Source organism: Perca flavescens, chromosome 7, assembly GCF_004354835.1.
Source record: "Perca flavescens isolate YP-PL-M2 chromosome 7, PFLA_1.0, whole genome shotgun sequence".
Lineage (NCBI taxonomy): Eukaryota > Metazoa > Chordata > Actinopteri > Perciformes > Percidae > Perca > Perca flavescens.
Genome location: NC_041337.1, coordinates 34447086 through 34459889, shown reverse-complemented (window position 1 = coordinate 34459889; position 12804 = coordinate 34447086). Strand labels below are relative to the sequence as shown.

General features: G+C 41.0%; 1 protein-coding gene across 2 annotated transcripts; it reads left to right on the top strand.

The window, feature by feature from the left end:
- Positions 1 to 479: 479 nt before the first annotated feature.
- rhoaa (ras homolog gene family, member Aa) lies at positions 480 to 8629 on the top strand. Of its 2 annotated transcripts, none has more exons than XM_028582855.1 (5): positions 480 to 550; positions 2888 to 3043; positions 4019 to 4139; positions 5919 to 6049; positions 7581 to 8629. In XM_028582855.1, exons 2-5 carry the CDS (start codon positions 2888 to 2890, stop codon positions 7752 to 7754), a joined length of 582 nt encoding a protein of 193 aa, XP_028438656.1. In that variant the 5' UTR covers positions 480 to 550; the 3' UTR covers positions 7755 to 8629. The 2 variants fall into 2 exon arrangements, with proteins under 2 accessions (XP_028438656.1, XP_028438655.1); XM_028582854.1 differs by having other exon boundaries at positions 482 to 594.
- Positions 8630 to 12804: the final 4175 nt, after the last annotated feature.

Below are 12804 nucleotides of genomic sequence, written 5' to 3'. Positions count from 1 at the left end.
TCTGACACTTAGAACAATAATCTGAGCCTGTCAGTGGCAAAAACAGCACTTTTGTGGATGTAAATGGAAGGTGCGTAATTGACCAATAACTTACATTGTAGCTTGTTTTGTCTCGCTCATTTCAAAGGTCCTTTCCATAAATCACTTGGACACAAAAACATGGGGAAATACTGTGGGGACCCTTAAACCTGTCCAACCCATAAGTTAAACCTTTTTTTCTTAAGAAACTGGGATATAAAGGAAGAAGATGTAATTGGGAATGTTACTTGGGAAGCCTTATTTTATACATCTAGCAACAAGTTTTAATGCAAACTGAGAATAACACATAATAATGTTCACAACTTTATCTAGGCTAAAACAATGCGAATGTGTATATACATGTTATAGCTTTATTGTTTGGCTAAGTTACCAGTCACTCATGATTTCACCGCGTCCCATTGGCTGAAAGTACGTGGTGTGGGCGGGCTTAAGCTTCGTGGCACTGTCAGGGGGCGGGGACTGTTAGGTCCGACAGGAAAACTAAAGAAAGGCGAGGATCTCTAATAAAACGGTAAAATAACGTTTACGGGACTAGCTACTCAGAATAAGACAAGGGTAGGTGCTTGAATCAAGAAATATATTGCGGTCTTAAAATGTTGATGTGTCCAGCTTGACAAGATTACAAATGTCCGAGCTGAAAAACTAAGCGAAGTTAGCAGGCTAATTAGTTAGCTTCCTTAACGCTAGATGGAGTGCAAACTGCTACTAGCTAAAAGTTAGCCGATACTCCAACTGATTCAGTGACAAACATAGGCCAAATAAGAATATTAATGAAGATTAAGCTAACATTAGGATTGGAAGTTGTGTGTAACGTGAAGCAATTCACCATATGTTAGGTTGACAGATAGAAAAGCCTTCACATTAGAGGTAAATAACAGTGAGGAAGTGAAGTTATAATACAGCGGAATAACTTGCCAACTTCTAACTGTTAGCTACGTTGCAGATGAATGCCATTTAGTATCAGATCCATCCACTAAACATCTGTATTTGGGTTGAATCTTATTTAGGCACAATGTCGGAGCTTCAACGACAGCCTAGTTTCATTAAGCAGTTCAATGGATAGATCTTTTTTGGATCAACATTATGCTAACGTCAAATCACTGATAGATATATAGATATAATTACGTATATATATCTATGACTGTTAACCAAGATGTCATGTTGATTTAGGTTATTTGGATAAAAGGAATGAGAGTGAGTTCTGTCAATCATCACGTTATATACTGTGATTTATTGTCATGTATTTTGTTCAATGAATTTTCTACTATTGGCGACACAGTGTTTCCTTTTAAGGATTTTTTTTTTGCAGTGGGGGGCAGGTCTGTACGAACAACTATTTCTTTGTACAGTCCTATTTCTGATACCGTGGTGGCAGAAATTTTGCCATGGCGGGCCGCCACTACAAAATCAACATAGAGGAAACACTGCAACAACACAAACTAAACCGAATAATGCCTCAACCCTATTTTTGTGATTTTTGGATCTTGCTAGGACTGGGCAATATATCAATATTATATCAATATATGAAACTAGATATTAGATATGGTCCGATACCATTTTTTGCTTCCCGATACCTGAACTTGCGTATCGGCCAATACCGAGTACTGATCCGATACCAGTGTATCATATATTTTATTATGTTTTAACCGCTGTATACTACTATCCCTGTATGGATGTGATATGTTTTAACAGCTGTTTACTACTATCCCTGTATGGATGTGATATGATGTATAACAGCTGTATACTACTATCCCTGTATGGATGTGATATGATGTATAACAGCTGTATACTACTATCCCTGTATGCATGTGATATGATGTATAACAGCTGTATACTACTATCCCTGTATGGATGTGATATGATTTATAACAGCTGTATACTACTATGCCTGTATGGATGTGATATGATGTATAACAGCTGTATACTACTATCTCTGTATGGATGTGATATGATGTATAACAGCTGTATACTACTATCTCTGTATGGATGTGATATGATTTATAACAGCTGTATACTACTATCCCTGTATGGATGTGATATGATGGGAAAAATAACATAATTAAACTACTTTAACGTAGATTTTCTTTAGGGCTTTATTACGTGGAATCGGATCGGTACGTAAACTCCAGTACTTCCCGATACCAGCGTTTTAGGCGGTATCAGAGCCGATACCGATACTGCTATCGGTCTCTACATCTCTACTAGATATTGTCTGAAATTTTAGATATCGTAATATCGCAATGTGTTCAATATCGTATAAGTATCTTTTCCTGGTTTTCCAGGCTACATTACAGTAAAGTGACGCTATTTTCTGAACTCACCAGACTTTTCTGTCCTATTTTTGCCTTTACCCACTTAGTCACTGTATCCACATTAATGATGATTATATATCACAAATCTCATTGTGTATATATTGTAGCGAGCTACGTGGAAGAAGTCAAAGAGCAAATATTTTCATAAATTTTTAACCCCACCTTGATCCCCAAAGAGAGGATATTATTCATGTGCAGTAATAGATAAAATGTAACACTGAATGGTAATTCTGGTGTTTATTGTTATATGTGTATCGTTAGTCTTTTGTAGAACCAAACCTATGGAGGATGCTTAATATATTTGGGTCCCCCTAAAATGGCAAGTGGCCCTAGCCTGGCCTCTCCATTTGAAATGGTCTCAAACCGCCCCTGTCCATAATAAGTTCTAAGATTGGGGCTGTCCACAAACCAAATAGCTTTAGTTTGGTTAAAAGTAAATCATAGCTGTAATTTATATCTCTGACCTGGCTGAACTTGCCTGTAAACATCCCTGATCCTCTGGTGAATGTCTGTTTTTTCTTCTTCTGTACTTTCAGATGGCTGCAATCAGAAAGAAACTGGTGATAGTCGGCGATGGAGCCTGTGGCAAGACCTGTCTCCTCATAGTGTTCAGCAAAGATCAGTTCCCTGAGGTTTACGTGCCCACCGTGTTTGAAAACTACGTGGCAGATATTGAGGTGGATGGTAAACAGGTAAGCTGTTTATCATACTGACAAATATTGTATGTTTTTTTTTTTCTTCACATTTACAGTAATCCACTTGCATAGCACTGAGTGTGTAGTCTGAGGCTACGTCTAGACTACTACATTTTTATTTTGAAGCAGTGTTTTTGAGACAAAAAAACAATCTTGCGCGAGAGAAAACGCCAGAGCAGGGGGAATGAGAGGAGGAAACGCTAGAGCAGGGGGAATGAGAGGGGGGAATGCTAGAGCAGGGAGAATGAGAGGGGGCACGCCAGAGCAGGGGAATGAAAGGAGGAGGAAACGCTAGAGCAGGGGGAATGAGAGGGGGGGAACGCTAGAGCAGGGGGAATGAGAGGGGGGAATGCTAGAGCAGGGAGAATGAGAGGGGGGCACGCCAGAGCAGGGGGAATGAAAGGAGGAGGAAACGCTAGAGCAGGGGGAATGAGAGGGGGGAACGCTAGAGCAGGGGGAATGAGAGGGGGGGAACGCCAGAGCAGAGGGAATGAGAGGGGGAAATGCCAGAGCAGGGGGAATGAGAGGAGGAGGAAACACCAGAGCAGAGGGTATGAGAGGGGGAAATGCCAGAGCAGGGGGAATGAGAGGGGGAAACGTAGCAAAAGACATTTGTTTTTAAACCCAAGTGTGTAGAAATGTAAATGTAGCCTTTATTCCTGACATAATTATGAAAACAAAATCTCAGATTTCTGACTTTTTAACTTGCATTGCATTAACATAGCGCGATCATTTTGACAGCCCTAGTTTGCATATATTAGAGAGCCCTCGTAATGCAAATCAGGAGTGTCTGTCATGACATGCCCTCTTTCAAGATGTCAAAATCCAGTGAATAATCTTTGAAACTAGCCTCAAAATTCAGAACGTGTACAGCCTCCTACTGCATGCCTCTGAGCCCAGGAGATTTATCCCTAATAAAGATCCACTGCTGTATATAGTGAGATCCTCGGTAGTAATGTGGTTCTGTTACAGGTGGAGCTGGCTCTGTGGGACACAGCGGGTCAGGAGGATTACGACCGACTGAGGCCTCTCTCCTATCCAGACACAGACGTCATCCTCATGTGTTTCTCCGTTGACAGCCCTGACAGTTTGGGTGAGATTTTCCTCTCTTGTCATTTTCTTTTCCACAAACAGTAGCTGTGTTCGAAACCGTTCCCTCAATCACTCGCTCAATATTCCCTCTCTAGCGTTTATTAAATAGTGAACTATACAGGAAATGACCAAACCAGGGTGTGCTACCAACATTGCCATCTTGAGTTCAGCTTGCATCACGTTTTCTGCCTCTGTCTGTCCTTTCGTGATGAAAGATGAAATCGCCCGTGTGCCCTTATGTGCCTCGTCTGCGCGTTGGTGCCGCTCTTTTAATGTGCTGCGTAATGGCATTTTTCCCCGCCGTGCGCTACATTAAAATCAATGCGACACACCTCACAAAAAGCGTGGCGGTATCGTTTCAAAAATTACGATGGCATCGGAATCGTTTCTTTTGTACACAATAAGCTGTGCTCTAGTGTGGCTTTATTTTACGTTGAAAAAGTAAAATTCAAACTGCAACCCACCTTTTGAATCAAAATAAAACTTTCCTCTTATTTGTGAAATAAGCATGTGACCCGTTTCAACTCCACCACTCAATGAATCGGAATCGAGAATCGATAAGAACCGGAATCAGAAGGAAGAATCGGAATTGGAATCAGAATCGTTAAAATCCAAACGATGCCCAACCCTACGTGTCGACAACCTCCATATGCACCCAACACTGTTGAAATTGACATCAATATTACATTACATGTCATTTAGCTGATGCTTTTATCCAAAGTGACTTACAATTAAGTGCGTTCAACCTTGAAGGTACAAACTCCAGACAACAAGTAGTAAGTGCTAGTACATTAGCTCTAAATAGGTAATGCTACAAAGAGCCATAAAGTGCAGTATCAAGATATATATATATATATATATATATATATATATATATATATATATATATATATATATATATATATACTGCACTTTCATATGGCTCTTTGTATATGTATGTATGTATGTATGTATGTATGTATGTATGTGTCTTCTTTTTTATTATCCGAGGTGTAGAAGGAAGAGATGTGGTTTAGCCTTTGGCGGAAGATGCGTAGGTTTTCGGCCGTCCTGATGTCAATAGGGAGCTCATTCCACCATTTAGGAGCCGCAAACAGTCGGGATTTTGTTGAGTGATTAGTTCTCCATCACTCAACGTATACGGGGGCAGCAAGCAGGTTGGCTACATCCTGGATGTATGCTGGGGCCGATCTGTTCGTATTTCGATTTTTCTTTGCGGGAACACCGCCTTCACCTGCCATTTTTATCGGCTCGCTTTCGGGTCTGAACTTTCTGCGAAGCTTGCGCAGAGATCAACTGCGCAACTGGGTTATAGGTTGCCAGGTTGAGGTGCCAAACGGGTTGACAATTGTATATGGTGTGTGGATTACGTGGATAGGATGCGTTTCATACAAGATCTGGCAACTGGTCAACATTAGACAAACATATTGGTCTGATTATTTATAAAGGAGTTTGGGCCGTGCTGCAAATGACGGGAGTTTCCCGGGAGAAATAACAAACCGGGAGGGGTTTGGGAGATAGGGCTAAAAAAACGGGAGAAAACCGGGAAAAACGGGAGTGTTGGCAGGTATGATGTACACTCACATTAGCAGTGCATTGTGGGTATTTTATAGTGGACCCTACAGTAAATGAAATTAACCGCAGAGAATTCGACCACCACTACGAAATGGCGAAGACACTGGACGGTGCACGGTTTCTGTGAAAGGAAACGGGTTTCGAACACGGCTACTGTGTTTGTGTCTGCTCCATGTTCAACACGTCCACCTTGTGCCCGATGCAGAGAATATTCCAGAGAAGTGGACTCCCGAGGTCAAGCATTTCTGTCCCAACGTGCCCATCATTCTTGTGGGGAACAAGAAAGACCTGCGGAATGATGAGCACACGCGTCGAGAGTTGGCGAAGATGAAACAGGTCAGCGGGGCCCTTTTTACTTCATGGAGCTCATTCAGATGAAACATACACGTTTCAAGCCTGTGGAGTTATGTACACACACAAGGTCATGCTAATGCTACCAATGGAGGATCAACTGCTTTCAGAACTGATGCGTCAGCATAAAAAAAACTGTAAATGGGAAAAAAAAAGGACATGTTTTTAAGCTTTAATTTACTTTAGTTTAAATCCCAGCTGGGGGCTCTTTTCCTGTAATATTTATCATTTATGTAGGGCTGTAGCTGATTATTTTCATTATCCATTTATTCATAAATTGACGTTTTGCTTTATAAAATATATGTTAAACTGCTCATATTATGCTCATTTTCAGATTCATAACTGTATTTAGAGGTTATATCAGAATAGGTTTACGTGGTTTAATTTTCAAAAAACACCATATTTTTGTTGTACTGCACATTGCTGCAGCTCCTCTTTTCACCCTGTGTGTTGAGCTCTCTGTTTTAACTACAGAGTGAGACATCTCACTTCTGTTCCATCTTTGTTGGGAGTCGCACATGCTCAGTACCCAGGTAAGGACTACTAGCCAGTCAGAAGCAGAGTATGATGGCGTGCCCTGACAGTACCTAGGTAAGGACTACTAGCCAGTCAGAAGCAGAGTATGAGGGCGTGCCCTGACAGTACCTAGGTAAGGACTACTAGCCAGTCAGAAGCAGAGTATGATGGCGTGCCCTGACAGTACCTAGGTAAGGACTACTAGCCAGTCAGAAGCAGAGTATGAGGGCGTGTCCTGACAGTACCTAGGTAAGGACTACTAGCCAGTCAGAAGCAGAGTATGAGGGCGTGCCCTGACAGTACCCAGGTAAGGACTACTAGCCAGTCAGAAGCAGAGTATGAGGGCGTGTCCTGACTGTACCTAGGTAAGGACTACTAGCCAGTCAGAAGCAGAGTATGAGGGCGTGCCCTGACAGTACCTAGGTAAGGACTACTAGCCAGTCAGAAGCAGAGTATGATGGCGTGCCCTGACAGTACCTAGGTAAGGACTACTAGCCAGTCAGAAGCAGAGTATGAGGGCGTGCCCTGACAGTACCCAGGTAAGGACTACTAGCCAGTCAGAAGCAGAGTATGAGGGCGTGTCCTGACAGTACCTAGGTAAGGACTACTAGCCAGTCAGAAGCAGAGTATGAGGGCGTGCCCTGACAGTACCTAGGTAAGGACTACTAGCCAGTCAGAAGCAGAGTATGAGGGCGTGCCACGCTAGCAGCTAGGCGAGCATTAAAACGTGTGTTACAAAGTGATGCACGTTTGTCTTTCACTTTGTAAACCTATAACGTTCACAAAAAGATATGTGACACAGTAAAGGAAAGGGAAAAAGCCAAAAAGCATAATATGAGCACTTTAAAAATATGTAACACACAATACTTTTAAAAGATGACTATTTTCAAAAAAAAGAAACAAAAAAAATCTAGTTCACTAATACAGAATGTATCAATTAGTGAATGTAAAATAATGACGAATGCACAGGTGTTTGACGTTGGACTTTGAACCCAAACAGGAACCGGTGAAGCTGGACGAGGCGAGGGACATGGCTAACCGGATCAACGCCTTCGGTTACTTGGAGTGCTCGGCCAAGACGAAGGACGGTGTGCGGGAGGTGTTTGAGATGGCCACCAGGGCGGCGCTGCAGGCCAAGAGGCGAGGCAAGAAGGGCGGCTGCCTCCTGCTATAGAGGGTCAGCTCACACAGGATGTGGAGGGGCATGGGGGGGGGCAAACGAAAACCAGAAGGCCAAGAAAAATATATATATGGGCACAACTGTACGGCGCGTTACAGGGATGAGCGAGAAAAGTCCAATCAGGCTAAAGGGGGGAAAAAAAGAAAGTGAAATGCAATGGGGGGAAAAGGGAGTTTATACATTTTAAGTACAAGGTTTTAGCTTTTAGCTTTCAAATAAAAGTACTGTTATCTTTTGTTCAGGATTTATCAGACATGAAATTATGAAGAGAACGTGAAGAGAACGAGACCTCTCTCTCACTAATACTTTTAGAAGTGCGGGAGGGTCCGTACGGTTTCCAGTTCTCTGAATGTCTGTACCTAAGCCGTAGCTCTGCGGTTTGGGGTTGAGACCTGCTCCTGAGGCCTGTACTACGAAGCGAGTTCAACACATCCGGGACATCTTTCAGGTTTATCGGGCTTCGCTAACCCTGACGTCCACGTTCACGCTGAACGGTCCCATGACGGTGGTTATCAACCCGAGCCACGTTCAGCACCGACAAAACACTGAATGGGGGTTACATTGAACACACTGTAGCGTGCGCAAGCTCTGTGCCTTTTACCGCGGGTTTACAGACACGTCTCTGCTGATTGGGTATCCCCTGTGACACAGCCAGTAAACTAGAGACGCCCCCCCCCACCAAAACGAGAGACAACATAACTCAAAGCCCTTGCACACCGTTCAGAGGAAACATGTCGTTTAAAACGGAAACTGTAGCAAAATGGTGCACAACAATTTTGAGATTGAATGAATTTTATTCCTCTTTTTAGTCAACTTTAGCATGGGTTCATAAAGTCATGAGCAGCACTGTACAGTACTCCAGGCGCAACACAGCTGCCAAAGGCTTCCAGGATCGTTCACGTGTCCCTCATTTAGCTCATTCAGCTCAAAAAGCTGACACAGATAGGTCAGTCCCTCCAACCAGAATCTACATCTTTTATAATAGTAACATATAATGTGTAGGGCTGCACAATGTATCGTTTTTTTTATCGTCATCGCAATATCAACTGGCGCAATAAACTCATTGCGAAAGATACTCTGAGAGATTTTTGTGTCAGTTGAGAGCAAATATCAGCAGAAAACTACAGTTTAAAATGTCAGTCATTCTTTTTTTTTTAGTGGCACCTTTAATATCCAATTAAATGTTCAATTTGTTCAATAAAAGAATGTTAGAAATGATTTCCTTTCATTTGTTTTAAATTCAACAAGCAATTTGCAGAATACTGAAAGCAGCAGAAATGCAGAACCGAGTGCACTCTAATATCTGGTCATCGCAAGTAATATCGTTATCGTATTATTCAACAACTTTATCGCACATTTTCCTCACATCGTGCAGCCCTCATAATGTGTACAGTGTTTCTCTCGGCCCTCTTACTTATTGGTCAATAGGCCGTGCTTTTTTTCCCCGGGTTTTCTCGAAAAGTAACCCGCTCCGGAGCAGGTTATCTGTTCAGCATAAGTTACCACGGTGATTTATCCTGTTAAAAAGGGAACCAGCATCGCTAACCCCCAAACACTGCTGCGTAGTACAGGACCCCGTTACCTTGCTAATAGGGGTGAATCATTCAGAAAACGTCACGCTTCAATTCAATATCGATTTTTAGGCTCAAGATTCGATTCAGAGTCAATTTTTGATTCAAAAAAACGATTCACAGTATGTAAATGTTTTTACTGTTCCCATTTGATTGCAGTAGACATACAATAAAAAAAAAAAATGAATGTATTGATTTTGAATCGGTAGAGCTTGAATCGCGATAGGAATGTGAATTGATTTTTTTGCACACCCCTACTTGCTAAGCCCAAACACTGCTCCGTAGTACAGGACCCAGACAAGATCTGTCAGTGTACCCCAGATGTATGCCTAACTAAGTGTGACTTTACTTCTTCTTAATTTCCTCCCCCTGGGGAAACGCAGACCAACCTAACTTTTAGGGATGCACCGAATCCAGATTTTTGGGGTTCGGCCGAGTACCGAATCCACTTGTTAAGATTCTGCCGAATCTGAAACCGAATCCTGCTCCCATCCTTAGTCCATTAACACAGTAAACACATTAATTAAGTCAACATCGTCCACAACAGTGTATTTTTCATTTTATGTTATTTTAACTGTAAAAAAAAAAAAAAAAAAAAAAAAATATGTAACATTATGCCAGGAGGACAAGTCGGAAAAACTATTTTGACAATTACCATAGGCCTATGTTTATCTTATCTCAAGATCCAATCAGTATCCAAAATATTAGTCTTTTAGATTTATAATCCCATATAGAATGCCAGCCCCAAGTACAAACCAAAAACTTTCAATAAAAGTGTAACAAAATCCGAATATGTTTGGTGACTTAACCAATATCCCAAATATTAGCCTTTTATAGCCACTGTTTGTTCGGTGTAGGACTAGCAACGCTGGTAATGGTCGTCTGGTTAATACCGGTTTTTAAGTTTCTGAAGTTGCTGCATTCTGGCTGCTGTCTGGAGATTCCTTCGTGCACAACTCGTATTCTTTCAGATGTTTCGTACCAGATGTTGTAACAAGGGCGATGTTGTGTATAGTTTAGGGTCCTCGCCACCACCAGACCAATCAGCATTGAACAGATAGAGCATGTAGCTGGACTTGAATGGCCTTTTTTTGACTGAAAGTTCTGCCAGACAACAACTTTTTCTGCTCACCAGATCCATGTCCACTTTCTCACAGCCTGCTGCATTGAACGCTCCACCTACGTAAACACCTTCCCGTAATCAACGGCGCCGTCATTAAGGAAGCACAGCGTAGTGCGCCGAGTGCAAGCGTACGGTTCGGTGGAAAAAAAATTCTAAAGTTCGGCAGAAACCAGAACCCCGTCAAAAAGCCCAATATTTGGCCAAATTTGAAGCCGAATCCTGGATTCGGTGCATCCCTGCTAACTTTATATGGTCTTGTGTTTCTGTTTTATGAACCTGATACAACTTTACCATTCATTTAAAAAAAGCTGAGTTTGATTATTAGCATTTGAGCGTAAATACGAGATAGTAATAAGACCAACTTATGTGGGTGTTTTTATGCAAGCTTGATAATAGATGCAACACTTAACAAGTTAAGATTTAAATTAAGCTTAACTTGGCTTTCATGTCAGAAACATGTTTGTGATTGGATTGTCAAACACACTGTATACAGTTGGGTGTTAAAGAGTGACCAAAATTGTATTATTCTCTAGACCATAACTGCAAAACTATAACAGGGCTTTAATTTGCCTCAACTACAGAGAGAACCAGAAAAAAAAGTAATATTGAAGACAAGCCTTTATTTCTGTTTTGTTTTTTTATTATCATGTTTTAGTAAGCAGCATCCCTCCTCTGTTTTCTGTTAATGCAAACTCAACACCTTCATGTTTCCCTGTTGTCTTGATAAATTCAGAATAATGTACATTTCTACAGCACTATTTCCAGATTGACTAAACAAAACACAAATACTGTTTTCAGTTACTAATTATTTTCAGTTACTTCAATTCTTTTTGAAATCGCTGTTAAGCTTCCATCAATGAAATGCAACACTGTAATGTATGCACAAATTTACATTTAAAACCTCCCACAGGGTATCCTCTTGTTACCAGCAGGCTTTTAATTTGAAAAATGTGCAGGAAGTGTCACCTTCCGCTCTCTCTGTTGCTCAAACTTTGTTCACTTCGGGAAACAACAAACTTTGAGCTAGCGAGCAACACGCGAAGAATTTGGACGGTGCAACAAGTCGAGTCTGCTCGGCTCTTTCGGGGAATGATTGTAAAGATTTACAAAGAAGATGTTTACGGCGTTTCCTAACTGGGACGTTTTTCCTCTCCTATCCCAGAATGCATCTGTGGCGTAGCCAGACCTTCCTCCACAGCCCTGTGGAGATAGAGCTGGATATGCGAAACTATAATGACCGTTACTAAACAGCAATACAAAATTTAAAAAGTACATTATACTGAATTTTAGCATTTTAAGACATCATAGTAAGGTGGTGCGTGCTTAACCCAGCCATATTTAGTTGTTCAGCTGCTACTGGACACTCCCGTTATTTAAATACCAGCTTTTATTTGAAAATTCTCTTTTTCTGCTTTGTATTCTGTTGTATGTTATTTTAACTACGTGATATTCTACTGGCTTATGTTGTATTATTTGCACACAGCTTAAAACAAAAGGTCAGTGTGGTATACACACTTTGAAAAAAAATGTCAAATTATGAAAATGCAAGCAACTCCTAAAGGATTGGTTATATGTAAGAGGAATATTTTTTTTGTATACAAATGTATCCTATTCCTCCAGTTGTCTTTTTAATGTATTCAAAAAGGAAATAAATTGTAACAGAATGACCAAAGTCTGCTTCACTGCTCCCATGCTTTGTCTCTAAACACCATTTCAGTTGTTTTTTAATAATAAATCACACTTTTGTCCACCACTCAAAGGTGGATCACAAAATCATTCTGTGTAGCCAAACTTGGTTCAAACCTACTGAACTTTATTTTTTAATTTATAGTAAAGATCCCAAACGTGCAATTCCTCCCACTGTACAAAATTGAAGCCCAAATTTTTCAAACCAAAAGATGAATCGTGACTATAAAACTGATTCGGCGCAACAACAAAAAAAAAACATTGAAAAAAAAAAAAATGCAAAGGTACAAGACTGTACAGAAACTATCAGACTTTGATGGAAGCAGCTTGATAGTTGTTTGCAGGTTCAGTTAACATTCCCATGGTGACAGAGAGCTCCACCAATCAAAGACGTCACTGTTACGCTTAGGATTGTGGGTAGTAAAGTATTTCTCAATGACATCACTTATAAAAAATGTTTTTTCTTAAAACAAGGTTGATTTCATACAGACTTTTAGCTTCTACAGGAGTTTAACCCTTCGTTTCACCATCTCATAGCAGCGGCGGTGAAACGGTTTCGTTCCCTGTTAATTCTTCACAGTAAAAGTCCCCCGTTATTTAAAGGCTTTTACTGTAAGCAGCAGAATCAGGAAATGTTGGGTGTTCAATGAAGACATGACTCCTA